The sequence below is a fragment of the Monodelphis domestica genome, chromosome 8 (assembly GCF_027887165.1).
Source record: "Monodelphis domestica isolate mMonDom1 chromosome 8, mMonDom1.pri, whole genome shotgun sequence".
Lineage (NCBI taxonomy): Eukaryota > Metazoa > Chordata > Mammalia > Didelphimorphia > Didelphidae > Monodelphis > Monodelphis domestica.
In genome coordinates this window covers 91,025,517-91,047,224 of record NC_077234.1, presented here as the reverse complement: position 1 = coordinate 91,047,224, position 21,708 = coordinate 91,025,517, and the positions used below count along the sequence as shown (strand labels likewise).

General features: G+C 35.7%; 1 protein-coding gene and 3 non-coding genes across 7 annotated transcripts in view; all 4 read left to right on the top strand.

Moving 5' to 3' along the window:
- Nucleotides 1-21,708, top strand: part of NOP58 (NOP58 ribonucleoprotein) — a 31,587-nt gene that overhangs the window by 605 nt on the left and 9,274 nt on the right. For 3 of the 4 annotated variants that reach the window (XM_056808248.1, XM_056808247.1, XM_056808246.1), the window contains exons 2-8: nt 3,212-3,288; nt 6,375-6,427; nt 10,373-10,497; nt 16,731-16,867; nt 17,872-17,936; nt 19,582-19,716; nt 20,396-20,541. In XM_056808248.1, the coding sequence (XP_056664226.1) occupies nt 3,212-3,288; nt 6,375-6,427; nt 10,373-10,497; nt 16,731-16,867; nt 17,872-17,936; nt 19,582-19,716; nt 20,396-20,541 (738 nt within the window). Of the gene's footprint in view, nt 1-3,211; nt 3,289-4,231; nt 4,498-6,374; nt 6,428-10,372; nt 10,498-16,730; nt 16,868-17,871; nt 17,937-19,581; nt 19,717-20,395; nt 20,542-21,708 lie in introns of those variants that run through there. The other variant, XM_056808249.1, reaches the window with a different exon arrangement.
- On the top strand, nt 6,508-6,595 carry LOC130456007 (small nucleolar RNA SNORD70). Its single transcript, XR_008914293.1, has one exon. It is a non-coding gene; the product is annotated as a small nucleolar RNA SNORD70 (small nucleolar RNA).
- Nucleotides 18,134-18,214, top strand: LOC130456008 (small nucleolar RNA SNORD70). Its single transcript, XR_008914294.1, has one exon. It is a non-coding gene; the product is annotated as a small nucleolar RNA SNORD70 (small nucleolar RNA).
- Nucleotides 20,596-20,682, top strand: LOC130456020 (small nucleolar RNA SNORD11B). The gene has a single exon (XR_008914302.1). It is a non-coding gene; the product is annotated as a small nucleolar RNA SNORD11B (small nucleolar RNA).

Genomic DNA, 21,708 nt, shown 5'->3' with positions numbered 1-21,708 from the left:
GAAATTTCCACTCAGAGGGTGACTTTTTTAGGCCCCACTCAGTTGGACGCTTATTAAGTGATAGTCCCACGGCCAAACTCATGAACTCTAGTGGAATCAGTGACTGATTCGGCGAGGGAGGGATCAGTGCAAAGGAGAGGGAGGCCCCAGCCCAGTGTGGGGAATTCTTACGTTAAAGAGAAAGCTCATTTTCAAAAAATAATAATATTTATATGGTGTGTATTATTGCTAGTCATAATGCTAAGAGTTTTACAATTATCTCACTTGATCCTGACAGCTCTAGGAGGTAGAAGTTTTTTTGTTTTGTTTTAACAATTCACAACCTTCACATTCATAACAGCAGTATATTTCAAGTTTGCAAGTACCTTATCGGACCTCTCATTTGAGCCTTACAACAATCCAGTGAGATCATCATTTCCATTAAGTGACTTGTCCACCATCATCCATTGTCAGATCCAGGATCCAAACCTAGCTGTCAAGACCATATGCTACCATCCGATTTGCTCAGTCAGCCAGTTAATAAATGTCTGAGGATGGCTTTGAACCACAAGTCTATCTGACTTCAGGCTCAGCCCTCTGTCCACTCTCCTACATTTATAAAGAGCTTTTTATAAGCCAGGAACTTTACCAAGTCCTGAGATTAATTCTATAAGATAAGAGCTTGAGGGCAGGGACTGTATTGCCTCTTGCCTTTCTTTGTATCCCCAGCATTTAACACTGTTCCTGGCAAGTAGTAGGAATTCACAGTGCTTATTGGCTAGGTGGGGTGGAAGGAATAACCAGGGTACCTAGAAGTCAGGTAACAAGATGAATGTTTACATTGCCAAAATGCTTAACTTCTTTTTTATATATTTTACATCTTAAAATTTTTCAACATTTTCTAAATGTTTTCTAAAGTTATAACAATAAAATATAATAATAAATAATAATAAAGTTATAATAATTATAATTTTCTAAAATTATAATATCCAAATTATCTTTCTTCCTCCTCTCCCCCATCCTAGGAGATGGTAAGCAATTTTTTCTGAATTATACATATGTTATACAAAACATACTTCCACATTGGTTATTAATTCCATATAATACCAAAGCCCTACAATAAAAATACAGACTAAAGTGGAAAAGAGTATGTTTTGATCTGCATTCTGATTCCCAACAATTCTTCCTCTGGAAGTGGATAGTATTCTTTGTCATAAATCCTTCAGATGGGGGCGGCTGGGTTGCACAGTGGATTGAGAGCCAGGCCTAGAGACTATAGGTTCAAATCAGGCCTCAGACACTTCCCAGCTGTGTGACCCTGGGCAAGTCATTTAACCCCTATTGCCTAGCCCTTAACCACTCTTCTGCCTTGCAACCAATACAGAGTATTGATTCCAAGGTGGAAGGTAAGGGTTAAAAAAAAAGTCCTTCAGATTTGTTACTGTATACAATATTATCCTGGTTCTGTTTATTTCACTCAATATTAACTTTTTTGTTGAAATTAGGTTGGTTGAGTAGGGGTTGCATTAAAATGGTTGGAATTAAACTACAGAATTTTTTATTTTTTAATTCATGTGCATTACCTATGATAAAACAGTGTGGTAGGAACCATGACTAGTTCTACCTCGGACACACTGTTAAGTATGCACTGACCAGTCCCTCCTTTCTGAGGGGTGGGGGAAAGATAGGACAGGGGGGCTATGAATTGTTGAGTATATTCTAAACTTTATTCCTAATATCTTTGTCAATAACTACAGAAAGGCTTTGAGAATTTTGGTCAGTGGTTTTCTGTTCTGAGATTAGCAAATAGCTTTGCTTTTTTTTTTTTTTAAGGATATTAGAGGATTGAAATGAGGGATGGAAAAAGCCACAGTAGATAAGTAAGAGAATCTCTCTCTTTGAAATGTAGACCAGGCAGTTAGGCTTAACCTCCCTTTTCAAGTATCAGTTACGCATCTCATGCATTCCAATCCCGCCTCTGTGACTTTGTACAAGTACTTTAACCTTTTGGGGCTTTAGTTTCCTCATCTATAAAATGAGAGAGTTGGACCCAATTCTAAAAATTCCTCTATCCTAGCCAGCCAGGTCTGAAAATTGGTGCCCTCCACAAAAGAGGATAGGGTAAAAAAAGATATAATTTGCTTGACACTAATACATGTCACAGCTACTGTAAGGCATCTAAAAACACATATTTTACTGGCAGTGGGGTTCAGTATTATCTTACATCATTCAGCAAATACTTCCTGAATGCTTTATGTGCATAATTATCCTCTGTCTTATGAATTAGGACAAAATTTGTAAAGTGATTTTGATTCTTTGGATTTGTACTTCAGCAGCCCCAAGAATCAGTAATTTCATCAGTATGGGTAGTCTCTTCCACAGACACATATCTAACCATTTATAACTTAGTAAATAGTAGACTCTTGTGGCCAACTTGGTCCCTGGACAACAAATATACAGTCTTATCATTGAGTTCATTTTTGAAGCCTTTCCAGCTTGAAAAAACCTGCTTAAATTTCCACTTAGTCACCTCTATATTGAAATTTTTTTTAAAAATCAAGGTAGAAATTAGTGAAGGCTTTGGAATGGTGGGTACACAGTAAAATTAGTTAATTTACTTGAAAAATAAGACCAAGGAGGCAGCTGGGTGGCTCAGTGGATTGAGAGCCAGGCCCAGAGATGGGAGGTCCTAGGTTCAAATATGCCCTCATATACTTCCTAGCTGTGTGACCATGGGCAAGTCACTTAGCCCCCATTGCCTATCCCCTACTGTTCTTCTGCCTTAGAACTAATAAATAGTATTGATTCTAAGACTGAAGGTAAGGGGAAAGAAGGGAGAAAGAGAAAATAAAAATATGATCAAGTAGAGAAGAAATATGAATATCCTGTTTGCATTTATGGAAGAGGGAAGTGGTGATACTACGAATAAAGCACTGGGCTTAAAATCAGAAAGACACTTCTCCCTCAGTTCAAACCCAACCTCAGTCACCAGCTAAGTGACCTGGCAAGTTACTTAACTCTTACTCAGTTCCTCACTGTAAAAATGAGCTGGAGAAGGAAATGGAAAACTAGTATTTTTGAGAAGAAAACCCCAAATGGGGTCACAGAGTCTGATGAAACAACATCATCTTTATATTACATATTTAGTAGTATAAGGGAACAATGTGAGTGTATACCCAAAATCATGGCTATTGCATTTTTTAAAAATTAATTGAACTGATCTTTATTTCAGGTTCTGAATGAGAAGAAATTACAAGAAGTGGACAGTTTGTGGAAAGAATTTGAAACTCCAGAGAAGGCAAATAAAATGTAAGCATTCTTGGTGGGGGGATGGGGAGGGGACTTAACCAATAATTTGCTTTTCCTTAATTTCAATTAATGCTTTGCTTTAAAAAAATAATAACCTTACCTTCTGTCTTAGAATCAGTACTATGTATTGGTTCTAAGGCAGAAGAGCAGAAAGGGCTAGGAAATGGGGATCAAGTGAATTGCCCAGGGTCATACAGCTAGGAAGTATATGAGGGCATATTTGAACTTAGGACCTCCCATAACATGGATTTTTAAAAAAATTTCCTGTATTGACATCACCTAAATTTTCCCCTCATTTACTTTCCTCCAGAGAACTAGCCAGAGTTTTTTGGAAAAGATAAGAAATAAGCAAAGCTGATCAATATTTTCAATATATACACAATATATGAAATGTTAGGTTACTCTGTGTCCAAGTTTGTTCTTTATATTTTTAATCAGATACTCTAAGACTATACCCAACCATTTTGAGCTTAGGCATGTCATATGTAAGCTGTTGTGACAACTTTAAAACTGACTTGATGAGACATGGTTCTAGTATTCATACTTTTATCCAACCTTTTTTTTTTTAAGATCTATACTTGGAATATCTGGTTTCATAAGTTTCCTATCATAGGTTGATCTATAAAGTAATTCTCTTTTATTCATAAGAACTTCTGTTCTGCCATCTTTGTTCAAATTTTCTTATGAAGTCTTATCAAAGTTTCTCTAAAAGTCCCAAGTCTGATGGGGAATGAGTCAAGAACAGGAAAAATATAAAAACATTTCTTGAGTTCCCTCCCCCCTTTTAAAGATGGTGGAATAGCTCACTTACCTAATACTGAAATGAATGGGAAATGTAAAACTGTTTAATAAACATAATGTATATATTCATGTGTGCTTAGGGCGTGTTGGAGCACAATAGACAATACGGCCATCCAATGCAGCTGAGGAAATCTCCAGGTGTAACGACTTTTCGTGCCACTGGACCCAGGCTTCCAACGCCGAGAGAGTGGGACTGTCTCTGTGCATTGACTTTTCCACTTAAATCTTCATGCACAAGTGTCTTTGTGCACAAAAATGCACAAAGACAATTGTCATCCTTGGTTACCGAGAGACTACTACTATATATTCATGTCCTTATTGTGGCCAATTGAGTTCAAAACATGGAGGCTTAACAGAACAGAAATGAGTATAAATCTAAATGGAATCAGGATTGAAGGATATTCTGAGGCATGTTAAACTGCTTTGGTTCATAGTTGGCTATGGAGTCTAGTAATAATTTAGTTGTCCAGGGTGTATCTTTGGCTCCCTTCTTGCAAATGTCTTAGATGATTAGCTTGTAATTTTTATACAATTTCAGTTTTGGAAAACAATTTACATAGATTTAATCCTCAAAACAACTTGTGATTTGGGCACTATGGGTATCATCACCATTTTATACCTGCAGAAACTAAGGTTCAGAGATGAATATCTTGACTTAAGGTTTCTTCTCCAAATAAATGTGGGATCTGTCATTTAAATTAATCAGTTTCCTTTTTTTTTCCCTAGAGATAAAAGCTTAGTGTCTAATTAGCTGCTGGTACTGAATAAAAGTAACTAAATTGAATTTTCCTTTTTAAAAAATTAATTGTTATTTGTAGAATACTTTTTAAAGCCATCTTTGTTATTCTCCTAGAATACTCCTGACCCTCTGGAACAGGTGAAGTAATAGTAACTAGGTTTCCTGGCTTCATATCTTAGATTCAGATGTTCCTCATTGCAAATTACTTGATTCCTTGGAGGATTTGCCTCTTCTGACCAATGTCTGTGGCTTAGAGGGGGAAAGGCTTATTGTTCTTTAGAACTAACAAGGCATCATTAGGAGCTTGATGTTGTACAGTGGTTAGAGAACTGGATTTGTAATGACTTACTAATCGTGTGGCTGGGCAAGTCACTTAATCTCTGCTACTTCAGTTTCTTCCTTTCTAAAATAGAGACAAATATAATACCCATCTCCCAAAGTTGTTCTGAGGATAAAATCACTTGTAAAATGTCTTGGAAACCTTAAAATTATATATAAATGTTATTAATTATTTATCATTTCATTACTGTTGTAGTAAAAATTATATGTTATAACAAATTTCCACTTTTCTCCCAGAGATGACAAGCAATTTGACTTGAGTTATACATGTATTATCATGAAAAATATATTTCCATATTGCTCATTTTTACGGGGCAGCTGGGTACCTCAGTGGATTTCCAGCCAGGCGTAGAGACTAGAGGTCTTAGGTCAAATATGGCCTCAGACACTTCCCAGCTGTGTAACCTTCAAAACACACACAGAACACACACACACACACACATGCACAGGCACGCACACACGTTGCCTAGCCCTTATCACTCTTCTGCCTTGGAACCAGTACAGAGTATTAACACTAGCCTTTATAAGCTAATTAGCAGTGAATTAAGATCTGAGTCACTAGGCTGTTGACTGTCACAGCCAGTAAACAACTTTTTTTTTTAAGCCATTTGGCATTTGTAATAGGTGCTTCCATTTATTTACCAGCACAAGTTTCTGAGAAGTATGTGATTTTGTATTTATGGTTACAACATAGAGGCAGCTTTATCATAATTGTCTCTAGATTCTATTTCAATATTCCCTGAGAATGACTGTAAACCTGTGTTCACAAATGCTATATCAGCAGAGCACAAACGCAGGCCAGATACTACTAAAAGGAAAAGTTCCAGATATGGGCTGGCAATGAATAGTTTTCTGTTCTCCAGGGAAAGTTTTTGACCACCAGGCCAAAGAGTGTCTGCAAAGATATGGGGAAAGTTATATGTAATAGAGCATTGGAAGTCAAGGTTCAAGTAAACCAGAAACAGACTAACTTTTTAACCATGAGGAAGTCATTTTAGCACCTTTGAGTCTCCTTGTTCTCTTTAAAACAGGAAGACTGGAGTATGTACTTTTCAGAATCATCTTGGGACTCAGAGGAGAGATGTGATATATGTGAAGTACTTGGCAGACTTCAAAGTTCCATAAATATATATCAGTTAATAGTGGGGCAGGACCCATCCAAAGTTAAGTTATGCTTGTAATAACATAAGTATCTTTCTCCTTTCAGAGTAAAATTAAAGCATTTTGAGAAGTTCCAGGACACAACTGAAGCATTAGCAGGTAAGAAAAAAGGCTAGTCTGACTTTATTTTTATGATCTGGTTTTTGTAGTAAAGGTTTATTTGCATTAATAAGTAAGAGTTTTGTTGTCAGTGATGTACATATGTTGGAACTGAATCTTAAGTGATATCATTTACCAATTCGTCACTACCACTGAGACAACACTGAAATTACAATAAATGAAATGTAATTGACTTAAGAAATAATTCACAGTATGTGAGCTTTCTGAGTGCCAAAATGTTTGTATGTAGTATAGTTCAATATGACATATTTAAGTTCTGCAGAAAAAAAAAATTCTAAATCAAATCACACCTTGATTTTCTTTTGAGTAACTGAAGTTTCATGAATGGCTTCCTTTACATTCTTAACAATTTCTTTCCTCCTGGTTCTTAGCAAATTACTTAATGCTCTATAAACAAAACTGAAATGGGAGTTCTGTCCCATTGATGGTCAATCCTTTTCTGATGAGAATCACTATCTAAATGACTTATTGTTTCATCTGAAGATAAGATCCTAAATAATGGCTTCCTTTTTTAAAATTTCATAATTGAAACTGTTCTCTTCAGTTAACCCAATTGAAAAGAGTTACTAAAATGTCACTTGAATTAAGTGATTAGAGGTCATTAGCCATCAATTGTACAGCTAATTAAAAGTATTGACAAGGAAAGGTGAAAGTATAAGAATAATAATCAGGCTTAAAATGCTCAGAAATCAAAGTTAAGGTCAAAAGAATAAAAATTGTTTGCTATCACAGAAGCTTTTGAGTAGGTGCAGCATTATTATTTCCTCCCTCTGCTGTGAAAAAGAGATACATATTTCATTAATACTAGGAAGTGAATGTGTAGAACAGAATAGTTGCGGATTCTAAAATGGAGGCAAACAAGTTGAATGGTAGTATCTGTGTCATGACTAGAACACTAGTCATGACAGCTAAGTTTGGATCCTGCATCTGACAATCAGTTACCTTGGACAAGTCACTTAGCCTTGTAAAATCTATAAAATGGAAGTGATGATATCACAGTCCTGAGAGGTTTGAAAAGCTACTTTGTAAATTTGAAAGTAATATAAATGTCTTGTTATTATTTAGGCTTGACTTGAACCTGTTTTTGTTTTTGTTTTTTCAGTATAACCTTTCATCCTCCACAATAGATGTTATGGCTTGACCCTAAGGGGTTTCCAACCAACTGTTTGGGACCAGAAGATGGGTCACATTTTCTCCTTTCCTCCATAGTCAGCCTAGGCTAGCCTCCCCATAAGTATATCATTCCCCTTCAAACCTTGCACACACACTTCCTTCAGTGGCACTCAGGGTGATTATAACCTAACTAGACTCCAGCATCAAAAGCATCGTGCTTCACCACCCCCTCCAGTTATCACCCTGTGGCTGCCATCTGTGCCAGCTTTCACTAGTGGTTCTGGTTTTTCTAACTAGGGGCTAAAGTGAATGGAAGGTCACACACTCCTCTTCCTTATACATATTTTCACATAGACTTTTCTTTTTTTTCTGTGGGAAAATGTTTAGGGTATAGAGACAAATATACAGGATGTGTATGCTGAGGGCATTGTCATCCTTCCAGCTTCTGTAAACGCCAAAACTGTAAAGATAATTTTTAGTGTTTTGACTTACACTCTAAATTAATAAGAGAGAAGGAATTAAGGGAAGGAGAGAGAGAGAATGAATGAATGAATTTAAACTGCTCTGGCTCAGGCTGAGCCAAGCAGTAGTTAAAGGCCTAGGCCAAAGTGGCCTCCCTGAGCCTAAGGGAAGAGTGAGTCAGTCTTATTACCACAAGACTGTCTCCAAGCAAGCTCCAGTCCTCCACTGAATCTCCTAAACTGAGTTCAGAATCTAACTCAATTCAACTCAAAACTCTAATTACCCTGAACTGACTTTACCCTTCAATCACAGTAGATGCTTTTTCCCAGGACTGCCCATTCTTAGTTTTCACTACTTTTTAGTTCACACCTTCTCTGGTTAGATTATATCTTCTGAATACTTCACACCTCTTTGTTAAGCTTGCCTTTTGTAAGTTACTTGACCTTTTTGTGATTGATTTAACCTTTATAGGTACTTAACACCTTTTTTGTATTAGACTTAAAAATAAACCTAGCTTAAGGTTCTAGCTTCACTATAAGGTATGAGTTAGGGACTTTAATTGTTCAAACAGGAGTTTACAACTTTATCTTCCCCTAAGGCACTGTCTGAGTAGGGTGGAGTAAATTTAAAAGTTGCCAATACATTCTTGATTCTTATTAGGCCAAGTATCTCCGTTGTTACAATAATGGAATAGCTTAATAAAATCTTCTAAGGTACACTCTGAGTAGTTTTTAAGATTCACAATCCCCCCTGATAATCATTGGGAGACTAGTTTCCCCATTGATCATTCAACATAATCATCTTGGAGTTCTAAACACTTCTAACTACAGATGTATACAATGTTCAATTTCCAGGTTCTTAATCTCTTTATTACATTTGACTCCTCATTTAACCAAAAGCCTTTACTCTCAAGTTATCAGTGATCTCTTGATTACAAAATTTGATGCTTTTCTCAGTTTTCATGCTTTGTGATCACTGCAATACTGTCTCCTCGATATTACTCTCTTAATTTTCCTGTTGTCTGACAGATCCTTTGAATTACTATATTATGATGCCCTCTGCTGTCCTGGGCCTTCATTTCTTTTCTTTTTTTCTTTATATACACTGAATTCATTGGCTCCTGTGGTTTTAATTATCTGTGCAGGTTTATATGTCTAGTCTTAATCTCTGCCCCAAGGTTCAGATCACTAAATGTCTGTTGGACTCTTCCTACTGGTTGCCTCTTAGGCATCTCAAATTACTCAGTTATAGCAACTTCGACATTATCCTTGCCCTTCACCTTTTTTTTTTTAATCCCTTACCTTCCGTCTTGGAATCAATACTCTGTATTGGTTCCAAGGCAGAAGAGTGATAAGGGCTAGGTAATGGGGGTCAGGTGACTAGCCCAGGGTCACACCCCTAGGAAGTGTCTGAAGCCAGATTTTGAACCTAGGATCTCTCTTCTCTAGGCCTGGTTCTCAATCCACTGAGCCACCTACCTGCCCATACCCCTGCCTCCTTCACTTTTATCTCACAAATACAGTTGTTTATCAGATCTTGTCATTTCAACTCCACATTTCTTCCAATTGTCCCTTCTCATGCTTAAGAAAAAATTCTATTTTGTGTATACAGGATTTAGTTTATATAGATAATTAATAGGTAAATAAGACTATTTGAATGGCATACTAGAAAAAAATTTTTTTCCTGATTGGGGAATACCATCAGAATTTTGGATATGCTGCTAAATAAGATACCATAGGAGAGAGCAGCAGATTTTTTTTTTTTGCTTAAGTAAAATGAGTTGCTAGTGCCTTGACCATCATTATTAAATTCTTTGAAGAACTTTTCTTCCCCGACTGTGATATAAGACCAAATTAACATTATTGGACAGTTCTATTAAAGACATTAAAATATGGACTCATCTCCCTAGAAGTATGAAAAATGGTATAATTTAATGAAGAATAAGGGAAGGGTAGGCATCCATAAAATAACAATAATTCATATTAAAAGAGTTCAGAAAATTAAACTGTCATAAGGTATCTACAGTCCTATTATGAGGAAAGCCAATTTTTTAAAGGAAAAAAAATCGATGTTAGGGCAAGAGAAAAAACCTGTAAATTTTTATTTTCCTAATTGTAAAATTCCAAAAGCTAGGACAAGATTTTGAGTGGAAGCATTTATTGTCATTTAATTGGACTTTTTTTCCCCAAATGTCAGATGTTTCCCAACACTGAAATTTTCTGTAAAGAAAGGAACATTGCTTTGCTTTTAGTAGTATAAAGTATATGTTTTGCTTGGTTTTAGGTTTTTTTAAACTTCTGGATTTTTTAATCTTCTCTTTCTATATCCCCTCCCCCTATCCAAAAAAAGCCTCTACAGCTTTGGTAGAAGGTAAACTGAGTAAGAATTTAAAGAAAGTCTTGAAGAAGATAGCTGCAAAAGAAGCCCATGAACAGCTGGCTGTAGCCGACGCCAAACTAGGAGGCGTTATAAAGGTAAGACTGGATTTTCTTACTTTGGCACAGTATCATTATCATTACTTGGTTTCTCCACACATACCTGTACCCCAAAATTAAAAGTCCTTCCTTATAGCAATTAAATATAGTCAAATCTGACAAATCACTGCATGTTCAGTGTTTCTGAAAATATGTCTCCTAACCATGTCATTTCTCCTGTCTTCCAAAGAGATGTGAAGCATGATTCTCCATCAATCCTTGGGAGTCATGACTGGTCATTGCATGGATGCGAGTTACCCATTCTTTTGGAGTTGTTTTCTTTACGATATTTGCAGTACAGTATATATAATACTATACACTTTGAAATCTTGTTTTCCTTCTTCTGCTTCAGGCCACAAAAGTCTTCCTAGGTTTCTATGAATCTGTCTCTCTTGTCTTAAAGCAAATTTCTTAAAGTAAGATTTGTTCAGTTTTGTTTTTGTTTGTTTTTTTGAGTTGTGTCCAACTTTGTGACCCAATTTGGAGTTCTTTTGGTAAAGATAATGTAGAGGTTTGCCATTTCCTTCTCCAGCTCATTTTACAGATAAGGAAATTAAGCCAATTGAGGTGTCATGACTTGGCCAGGGTCATACAGTCTGAATCCAGATTTTAGCTCAAAAAGAGGAGTCTTCCTGACTCCAAGCCCAGCACTCTATCCACTACACCCACAGCTTCCCTAACATAAAATAATCCATTAAATTTATATTTTCATTGTTTAGTTATTAATTGAAGAAGTATACCCAGTTTTGTTTTCTGCTTTTAGTTAAATCCTCTTCTGCCAATAGACAGTGAGGACTTTTTATATAGTTCTCTAGAGATTCAGGATAGTTTATATGATTTGTTTTGTTAATATAGGTTTATAAATGTTGGTTTGTTGTGTCTTTCATTGTAAAATATATTACCTGTTTCTCAGGATGTAAATTAATATGGAAAATGGGGAAAGTTATACATACTTGTGGAAAATACAGATTCTTTCTTAGCCTATCATTCACTATTTAAAAGAAATAGTAAATCTGAATTTTATATTTCTCCCCTTCCCTATCAAAAAATGGCAAATCAAATCCCTTTCCCTTTGCTTACCATATAAACAAATCTTTGGCTTATAAAGTAACTTTAGACAGCTCTTCAATTGCCTACTTTCTCTGAAAGGAATAAAGTTCAAAAATGCAAGCATTTCCCAGATTTGAGTAGTGGGATTAAAATATTAAAGTTAAATAAAAAATTAAAATATTAGACAAAGAATAAAGTGATATGTAATATCTTAGAGACCACGGAGAAAGCACTACACTGAAGCTCTGAAGTCATGGGTTGGAACCTTGGTTTCTGCTGCTTATTATACTATGTGACCTTAGCTGAATTATTTAAGTTTTCTGAGCTTCTTCTGAAAATTGAGAGGTTTAGTGTATGTGACCTCTAAAATCTCTTCCAGCTCAAAATTGGTGGTTTTATTAGGTTCATTAACATACTATACATTTTAACAAGGTTAAATCAGATGAAATACATTTTTGCTCTGACCATTTCTGTACAATTTAAAAAAAACCACTGAATGAGTGATAATTTAAAACATGCCTGTAGCTAGTTTCAGAAATTTTTCACACTCTTCATCAGCATTATCTGAAGAATATTATGTGCCCACAACCAGCATTTTCTATGGAATACTTAAAGAACTTGGGCTTAGAGAACATAGCCCTCATTTTGCTTTCTGTATCTTCTAATGAATACCAATTGTCTTTCTCCATAGTCTAAGAAACTTTTTATTTCCCATTTTCAAGCATTCTATGTATATGTGTTTGTACTTCTGTTAACACAGGTTTAATTCCCAAGGTAAGAACCGTACATAACATACAGTGCCACCTGGTGGTTGGATCAGGGATTTATTTTTAAACCCATACCATTCCAAGGCAGAAGAGTGGTTAGGGCTAGGCAATGGGGGTTAAGTGACTTGCCCAGGGTCACATAACTGGGAAGTGTATTATGAGGCCAGATTTGAACCTAAGACCTCCGATCTCTAGGCCTGGCTCTCAATCCACTGAGCTACCCAGCTGCCCCCAGGATCAGGGATCTTGACAGAAATATAGCATTGAATAGGAAAGAATTGGATGGAGCGTGGGCATGCCTTGATTGTGATGGGGTTCTGCCACTTGTGGGACATGAATGGAAATTGTACCATAAGAAATGGTAGTATCTGAGAATTCAGAAAAATTTGGGAGGATATTAGAACAGTATAACACGAAAGGGTTTTTGTCTACTAATCCCCAGGAATTGCTCTGAGGACTGGAGAAACAATGTAGGAAGGGACACAATCTGCATTCAGATGGGAGTAGCCAGAGTTAAAAGTGTGCTAGTGGTTGGAATTAGAAGGATGATAAGCTAATTTCTAGTCAATTGATATATCCTGAGAAGAGAATTAGAAGGTTCCTACTCAGAAACAGTGGATACAAGCACAAAGCCTCTATGGAAAGGCTGCTTATTAGCATTTTTCTGTTCTTTCTTTGCTCATTTTCAATTTGTGGTCTATTGGGAGGAGTTGGTCTACATGCAATACTGGTTTGCAGGTAAGGTCAGGAGCAACCTGTGATGTTTCTATAATTGAAAAATCTGTTACTTTCAAAAAGAACTACATTTCCTGGGAGCCTACTGACTTCTTTTCCTGATTTCCTTTCGTTACTTACTTCCTGTAGACAGAGGATATTAGAGAGTGGGTGGTCCTCTTGGGTCTCTTTCTTGGGATTACAGCCAGCATGGTGGTGGTGGTAAGCTAAGCATGGGGATTTTTTCCCCCTATTTTCCATCTTGTGGTTTTTTTGTTTTGTTTTTAATTTTATTTGTTCAATTTCAAACATTCCTTGGTTACAAAAATCATATTCTATTCCTCCCTCCCCCCGCCCTTCCCATAGCCAACATGCAATTCCACTGGGTATTACATGTGTCCTTGATCAGAACTTATTTCAATGATGTTGTTTGCACTAGGATGTTCATTTAGGATCTATATCCCCAATCATATCCCCCTTGACCCATGTAATCAAGCTGTTGTTTTTCTTCTGTGTTTTTACTCCCACAATTTTTCCTCTGAATGTGGGTAGTGTTCTTTCTCGTAAATCCTTCCAAGTTGTTCAGGATCACTGCATTGCCACTAATGGAGAAGCCCATTACATTTGATTGTATCAGTGTATCAGTCTCTATGTACAATGTTCTCCTGGTTCTGCTCCTTTCACTCTGCCTCACTTCCTGGGGGTTGTTCCAGTTCCCTTGGAATTCCTCCAGTTCGTTATTCCTTTGAGCACAATAGTATTCCATCACCAACATATACCACAATTTGTTCAGCCATTCTCCAATTGAAGGGCATCCTCTCATTTTCCAATTTTTTGCCAGCTATGAATATTCATGGCTGGATCAAAGGGCAGACAGTTTTTTAGTGCCCTTTGGGCATAGTTCCAAATTGCCATCCAGAATGGTTGGATCAATTCACAACTCCACCAGCAATGAATTAATGTCCCCACTTTGCCACATCTCCTCCAGCATTCATTACTTTCCTTTGCTGTCATGTTAGCCAATCTGCTAGGTGTGAGATGATATACCTAGGAGTTGTTTTGATTTGCATCTCTCTTGTTGTAAGAGATTTAGAACATTTTTTCATGTTCTTATTAATAGTTTTGATTTCTTTGAATGAAAATTGCCTGTTCATGTCCCTTGCCCATTTATCAATTGGAGAATGGCTTGATTTTTTTGTACAATTGATTTAGCTCTTTGTAAATTTGAGTAATTAGACCTTTGTCAGAGGTTTTTGTTATGCAGATTGTTTCCCAATTTATTACTTCCCTTCTAATTTTGGTTACATTGGTTTTGTTTGTACAAAAGCTTTTTAATTTGATGTAGTGAAAATTATTTATTTTATATTTTGTGACTTTTTCTAAATCTTGTTTGGTTTTAAAATCTTTCCTTTCCCAAAGATCTGACATGTTATGTTCACATAATTTACTTACAGTTTCCTTCTTTATGTTCACCTAGTCTTGAGTTTATCTTGGTGTGGGGTGTGAGATGTTGATCCAAACCTAGTGTCTCCCACACTGTCTTCCAATTTCCCTAGCAGTTTTTGTCAAATAGTGGATTTTTGTCCCAAAAGCTGGGGTCTTTGGGTTTGTCCTACACTGTCTTGCTGAGGTCACTTACCCCAAGTCTATTCCACTGATCCTCCTTTCTGTCTCTTAGCCAGTACCAAATTGTTTCATGGCTACTGCTTTATAGTACAGTTTGAAATCTGGTACTGCAAGGCCACCTTCCTTCGCTTTTTTTTTTCCCATTATTTCCCTGGATATCCTTGATCTTTTGTTCTTCCAAATGAACTTTGTTGTGGTTTAAGCATGGGGATTTTAAATGGGCTAATCAGCCATGGGCATGTGGTCTTATTTTGTATTCCTCTTATTCCTTTATTTTTCATGATCATTAATAAATCTAAAATATAATATTATTGAGATTTAATTTTAACTTTTACATTTTGGAGAACTTCTGTGGGTTTAATAACTAGTTAGTACTGCTAGCCCCCAACCTGATGCTATTCAAAAGATTAGAAGTTGGGCAAGTACCACTCTCCCCTGGGAATTATGACATGTGATCTCCCCAAATTGAAATATCTGACTGTGGTTGGTTCTCTTGAGACCGGACAATCTTCAGTATACCTCAGCACTGTGTGTGGATGACTATGGTGGTGTGACTATGGATTTACCCAGTCATAAACAGCTCTAAACTCCCATCATACTGGTAAAGTCTCACATCATCCCTGACCTTGTTATATTTCATTGAGCCCTGGGGATGTGCCTTCATGGAGACTTTCCCATAATGTAATCAGCACTCCACAGAAATAGACAGAGTGGAACATGGGTGGTTTTTTTTGTTTTGTTTTGTTTTGTTTTGTTTTTGTGGAACATGTTTGATATAAACCTGTGCACCCACAGCTACAGAGACCCTTCTGAACCCAGGAGCTCTAAAGAAGACTTAGTCTGGTTTGTCCTTATGGCCAACCACTTACACAAGAAATAGATTTCAGATTATATTTTACCTATACTGCCATTGGGGCCAATCTTGAGGTGAAAATTTGTAAACTCAATCCAGGAACTCAATTCTTTGTAGCACAGATCATGAATTTAAAATATGATGTCAATTGAATCTCCTAACATCTGGTGCTATTCATTTGGTGTTATCATTGTTAGTGTAAAAATTAAATCTCAAATAATAAAATATTATATTTTAGATTTATTAATCATCATTAGAAATAAGGAATAAAGACCTCATGCCCATGGCTGATCAAACCATTTAAAATCCCCATGCTTAAGTGTCCCTGAACAATCTGCAGGGATCTAAAAAACACTATCCACAAGCAGAAGATAAACTGTGGGAGTAAAAATACCAATGAAAAGCAACTGTTTGACTACAGGGGTGGAGGGGATATGACTGAGGAGAGACTCTAAATGAACACTCTAATGCAAATACCAACAACAGGGAAATGGGTTTGAATCAAGAACACATGTGATACCCAGTGGAATTGCGCGTCGGCTGTGGGAGAGGTGGTGGGAGGGGGTGAAGGAAGAAAAGAAAATGATCTTTGTTTCCAATGAATAATGTTTGGAAATGACCAAATAAAAATTAAAAAAAATAAAATAAAATCCCCATGCTTAGCTTACCATCGCCACCAAGCTCCATGTCATCATGCCAAAGAGCCCCAAGACAACTGCCCACTCGCTAATATCCTCTGTCTATGGGAAGTCAGTGGGCTCCTGGGAAATGTAGTTCTTTTTTAGGGTAACAAGGTCAATTATACCCACCCAATACATCCCCTACCTACTTGTGCCCCTTGACCATTTGTCAGTTGGGGAATGGCTTGATTTCTTGTACAATTGGCTTAATTAATTCCTTATAAATTTGAGAAATTAGATCTTTGTCAGAGGTTTTTGTCATAAAATCTTTTTTCCTGATTTGTTGCTTCTTTTCTCATTTTGATTCCTTCCTTTCCCATAGGATCCCATAGATCTGACAGGTATACTACTCTGTTTACCTGATTTGTCAGTAAACATTTATTAAGCACCTACTATGTGCTAAATCTCTGTAGTCCTTATATATTTCTATGATGATGTGCTCCAGTGATGAAGATTATTTGCCTGTGACCTTTTTGTTTATTGTGAAATATTGTCAAAAAGCTTATTGTATTGCATTTAATCTTCATGATTTTCTTCATATAGGACAAACTGAACCTCAGTTGTATCCATAGTCCTACTATAACTGAATTAATGAGAGGAATCCGCTCACAGATAGAAGGATTAATCACTGGCCTTCCCTCTCGGGAAATGGCAGCTATGTGTCTAGGATTAGCACACAGGTGAGTTGTTTTTTTTCTATGGTATCCTTTAGTACCATTAACTGTTTTTTAATTTAATTCCTATCCTAAAGACTAAAGTTTAGGATAGGGAATCACCACAAAGAGAGACTAGAAATTTAAAAAAAAACTTTCCTCGCCTATTTCCAGGAAGGAAACATGTTAAAAGAGAAATTTCTCAATATTAGGGGGTGGGGGTGGTTGTCAATTTGTAGTGCCCCACACTGTGTGCCCCCCACCCCCTTTTTAAATACATGGATTGTTTCTGTATTAGCTAACCAGGCGTTTGATTTTTCTTTGCTATTTATATCTCTGAATCTCTGTCTTTCTTTTTCTGAATATCTTTAATTTTTCCTAGACCTACTAGTACAGAGTGATATATAGAATATTAAGAATTAGGGGGGATTTTTGAGGGGTTACCTGGTCTAACCTTCTATCCCCAGGAAAAATTTCTCCTCAGTATCCTTAACAGTCAGTAATACAACCTGATTTTCTGTCATTCCCCAGTTTACCTTGAATCATATTTAACTTTTTTAGATGATGAATCTTCCCCCAACCGAATATAATTTCCTTAAGTGCAGGGAATATTTTGTTTTTTGCTTTTGAATTAGCTACCTATGCATAGTAAGTAATTGATGAATCTTTGTTGAATTTAGATTTATATATTTGATTACTAAGTTTATTTAGAATCCTAAATAAGGATTCTCAGCAAATGGATCCTTAGCAATAAGATGCTGTCATCATTATCAAAATGATTTTTTATGTGTGTTTCATAGAAGCATGCAGTATGTATATATTTGTGTTATCTGCTTTGTTTAAAGGGGTAGCTTTACTAACATTAAGTGGGTTTTTGCATAAATACGAAAGCTGGTAGAATATGGCATGAACTGTGGGCATGATTTCTCTTGTCTTATAAGTTTTGTTTTATATACTACTATATCCTGGTAATAGAATTACAAGGAAATGTTTTTTCTGCAGAATAATTATTGATTTTATTTATTTTGCAGCCTTTCTCGGTACAAGCTGAAATTTAGTGCTGATAAAGTGGATACCATGATTGTTCAGGCAATTTGTAAGTAAAAGTATTTATGCCAGGCTTTTTTTCTTGATTATTATCTTATTCTATGTATTATGATATGGTGGAAAGAACACATAAATCTGATTTCTGATCCTGGTTTTACCATGGATTCTATTTGTGATTCTGTTTTTAACTTAGAATACTTTATAGTAGGTCATTTTCATAATATGTTTTAGCAGTCTTTAATTTCCCTTATTGTTGTCAGTGATGGATTTTGTTGAATGAAAAACAAGTGATTTGACATTCGTCACTACCACTGAGACAACAGGGAAAATAATATATTGTTCCTCTACTTGTCAGAGTTGTTTTCAGTAGTTTATAGTTGTAGCATAATGCCCTAAAGAATAGTATAGTATTCTATCCTTTTTCTAAATATAACAGAATTTGTTGCTTTTTTAATTGGAAGGTTTTAGCTAAAATAATAATGGGCTTGTATAATCTCAGAATATCAGTGATGCTTATCTGAACATAATGTTGCTTTTGGGAATGAAAAAGTGGAAGTAGTATTCATATAAACAACTTGAGAAAGGGAAATAAAGATGTGGCTGTCTGGGTAATGAAAATCAACTTATTTGATCTTACATTTCATATGCTTCATTCTGCTTTATAAGAGCTGATATGTTTCAGCAATTGTGATATTGGGCTTTTCAGATAGCAACAAAGTTTTTAAAAATAGCAATGATAGATTCAGTGAGGTTGGAAATATTTATCAAAGAGGAATTGATCAAATAAAAGAGAAAGTGATTTTTTTTTGTAATAGCTGACACTGAGAAGTTTTTCAAACCCATAAGAGTAATATTGATAAAGAAGCCAAAGAATAGGTCATGTTCTAGAAAAATATTGAAATTTTAAAAGTTCTTTATGTTAAATATGAACCTTGAGTAAAAAATGCTCCTTAAAACAAGTATTGTTTATGCTTAAGGTCACTCTTAACATATAGAAGATAAGGTGTTTCTTCTGCAAATTAATAATATACTAGAAAATATTGCTGTTAATATTCTAGAAAATATCTCCATACAGTTTTTTTTTCTCACCTGACTTAAATTTTTCCAACAGTTATTAACTTCTCACCGATTTTTTGTACCTAAGAAGTTATAAAGAGGTTGTCACAAATAATGAATAAAATGAAAAACAAATATGAATCAAAGCACACACAGTTAGTATGAAGTAGTCAGAAATGCTTTTCTTTCAGGGAAAGAGAATTCTTTGCTATGGTAGATGTGGGAATTCAAATAGAATCTGTTGCTTAATAAACATATCCGCTAAGTACATCTCGGTCTGTTTTTATATGAAGTAGATTCCAGTGTTCTGCTGAGTCTGAGTTTTCTCTATTGATAATAAGTGCAGTAAAGATTCCTTTTTGATTGAGAAAGAAAAATGGAGAATAGCCTAAAGATTTCAAAAGCGATTTATAATAGTATTTTTTAATGGTTACAGCAATACATTTTAAATTTTGATAGCTTTTGCTTTTATATAATATTTATTTCTCAATATATCCTTCCCCTCCCCAAAGGAGCCATTTAGCAGAAATAACACTTCAATATTGAATGCTATATTCAATGTCGTTAGTCTTCTAGCTCTGTCAAGCCAATACCATCTAGTGACATTGCTGTTTCTTTCTTTTCTAATGTTTTAACAGCTTTATTAGATGATTTGGATAAAGAACTAAACAATTACATTATGAGATGTAGGGAATGGTATGGTTGGCATTTCCCTGAATTAGGAAAAATCATTACAGATAACTTAACTTACTGCAAATGTTTGCGGAAAGTTGGTGAGTATAAATCATTTATTATTTTTTCCTTTGGGTCAAGAAGTGCATTCATATTAAAGTCTGACAATTGATTCCAGTAGTATACACTGACATTTAAGATCTGTGATGTGGGTGATTATGAGATTGGGGGGGCTGGGAATTACTCTTACTTGGGCTTTTATTTAGGAATCATCATGCTGAATTACAATTTTATCATACATTGGAGTTATTTGGTGGTATTTTGATTCTTATTATGGTTTCATGATGCATTAGCGTCATGAAATATCTTGGCACCACTTTGCTCACTGAAGCACATTCTGAGCTTTTATCTCTTGGAAGTTTACAAGTCTGCTTTGCCAAAACAAACAATTCTTTGCTTACTGTGTACCGTCATACACTCTCAAATAGAGTCTGTTTTGTATTTTGTTTGTGTGTGTCTGTTGTTTTGCTTTGCTCCAATTATATGGAATAAATTCTTTTTTAAGTAAGTGTAAAACTAGAAAATCTCAAGTGTATCCAAAGCTCAATATCATAAGGAAAACCACAGAACTGAATTTATTCATCAATTTTTTGTTTTATACTGTCATTTGGTTCATTATCTATTTTTATCTTTAACCTTTTTTTGCAATGTTGTGTGTGCACACATATTCATACACCAATCATTGGTTTTTCTTTTCTCCCTCCCCTGTTTCCCTGCCAGGGGACAGGCAGAACTTTGCCTCTTCAGATCTTTCTGAAATTTTATCAGAGGAGGTTGAAGCTGAAGTAAAAGCAGCTGCAGAGATTTCTATGGGAACTGAAGTTTCAGAAGAAGACATAAACAATATCTTGCACCTCTGTAATCAGGTAAAACTTATTCTAGTGAGTGCTTGGCCATAATAAAGTTATAAGTCACAATAGTGATGGCAGTGATGATGATTTTATATTGATTCTCACCCGATTTACAAATATGAGGGTATATAGTCACTACCTCATCTGATGCCATCTTGAAGTGCTTATTTGGACAAAATCATATAATTATGGAAAGTCCTGTATAATTCTGATTAACTATTGGAAGTATCACAAGATGAATTAATTTCAAACCTCTAACAAAACAGAAGTAAGGTATCCATGTAACCCACAATCTAGGTAATCAGCTTAATTATAGTAGAGTGATTGGGATTGGGAGGTGAGAGGGGAGCAATATAGAACAGTGGAAAGAGTCCTGAATTTGGAGCAAGAAGTTAAGTTTGAATCCCAGCTCTCATGCTCTTTAACTTTGCAAGAAAATCAATTAACCTCTTAATGCCAAATCTTGTGTTTAAAAAAAAAAGTTTGACTGGTCTTGCCATTCTCCTCCAAATAACAGTTTTTTGATTATATAATTATGTCCCTTGAAGATTTATATAATAATCTTAATTTAGAAGAAGAAAATATTATCACTGAAATAGAAAGTTTTAATTTGAGGGGGTTAATACCAAATATATTTGGTAATGATATCATTTAATAGGAAGCTGACTACATAAGAGTGCTTTATAGACTGGATTTTTCAGCTTGTTAACAGATTCATGTCCCAAATAAGGCCCAAACTTCTCAAATCACAAATGTTTTTCAATATTAAACCTAGACAGTTTCCTCTTTTCTTCTCTGCCAGTCACTTGGACTTTTCTTATCCTACCAATATTGAGCCTCCATACCTCTTAATGTTTGGCCACCCTAGATTATGTTAGTTATTTTTTTTTTAAGCCCTTACTTTCCATCTTGGAATCAGTACTGTGATAAGCTCTAGGCAATGGGTGTCAAGTGACTTGCCCAGGGTCACACAGCTGGGAAGTGTCTGAGGCCAGATTTGAACCTAGGACCTCCCGCCTCTAGGCCTAGCTCTCAATCCTCTGAGCTACCCAGCTGCCCCCGATTATGTTAGTTCTACATTATTGAACAGTCTAGTTCATATTCCTTAGAGCAAGGAATAGTTTCTCTTTTTTGTTCAGACCCTGTGATTTTATCATTTTGAAGAGTTTCTTGGGTAAAACA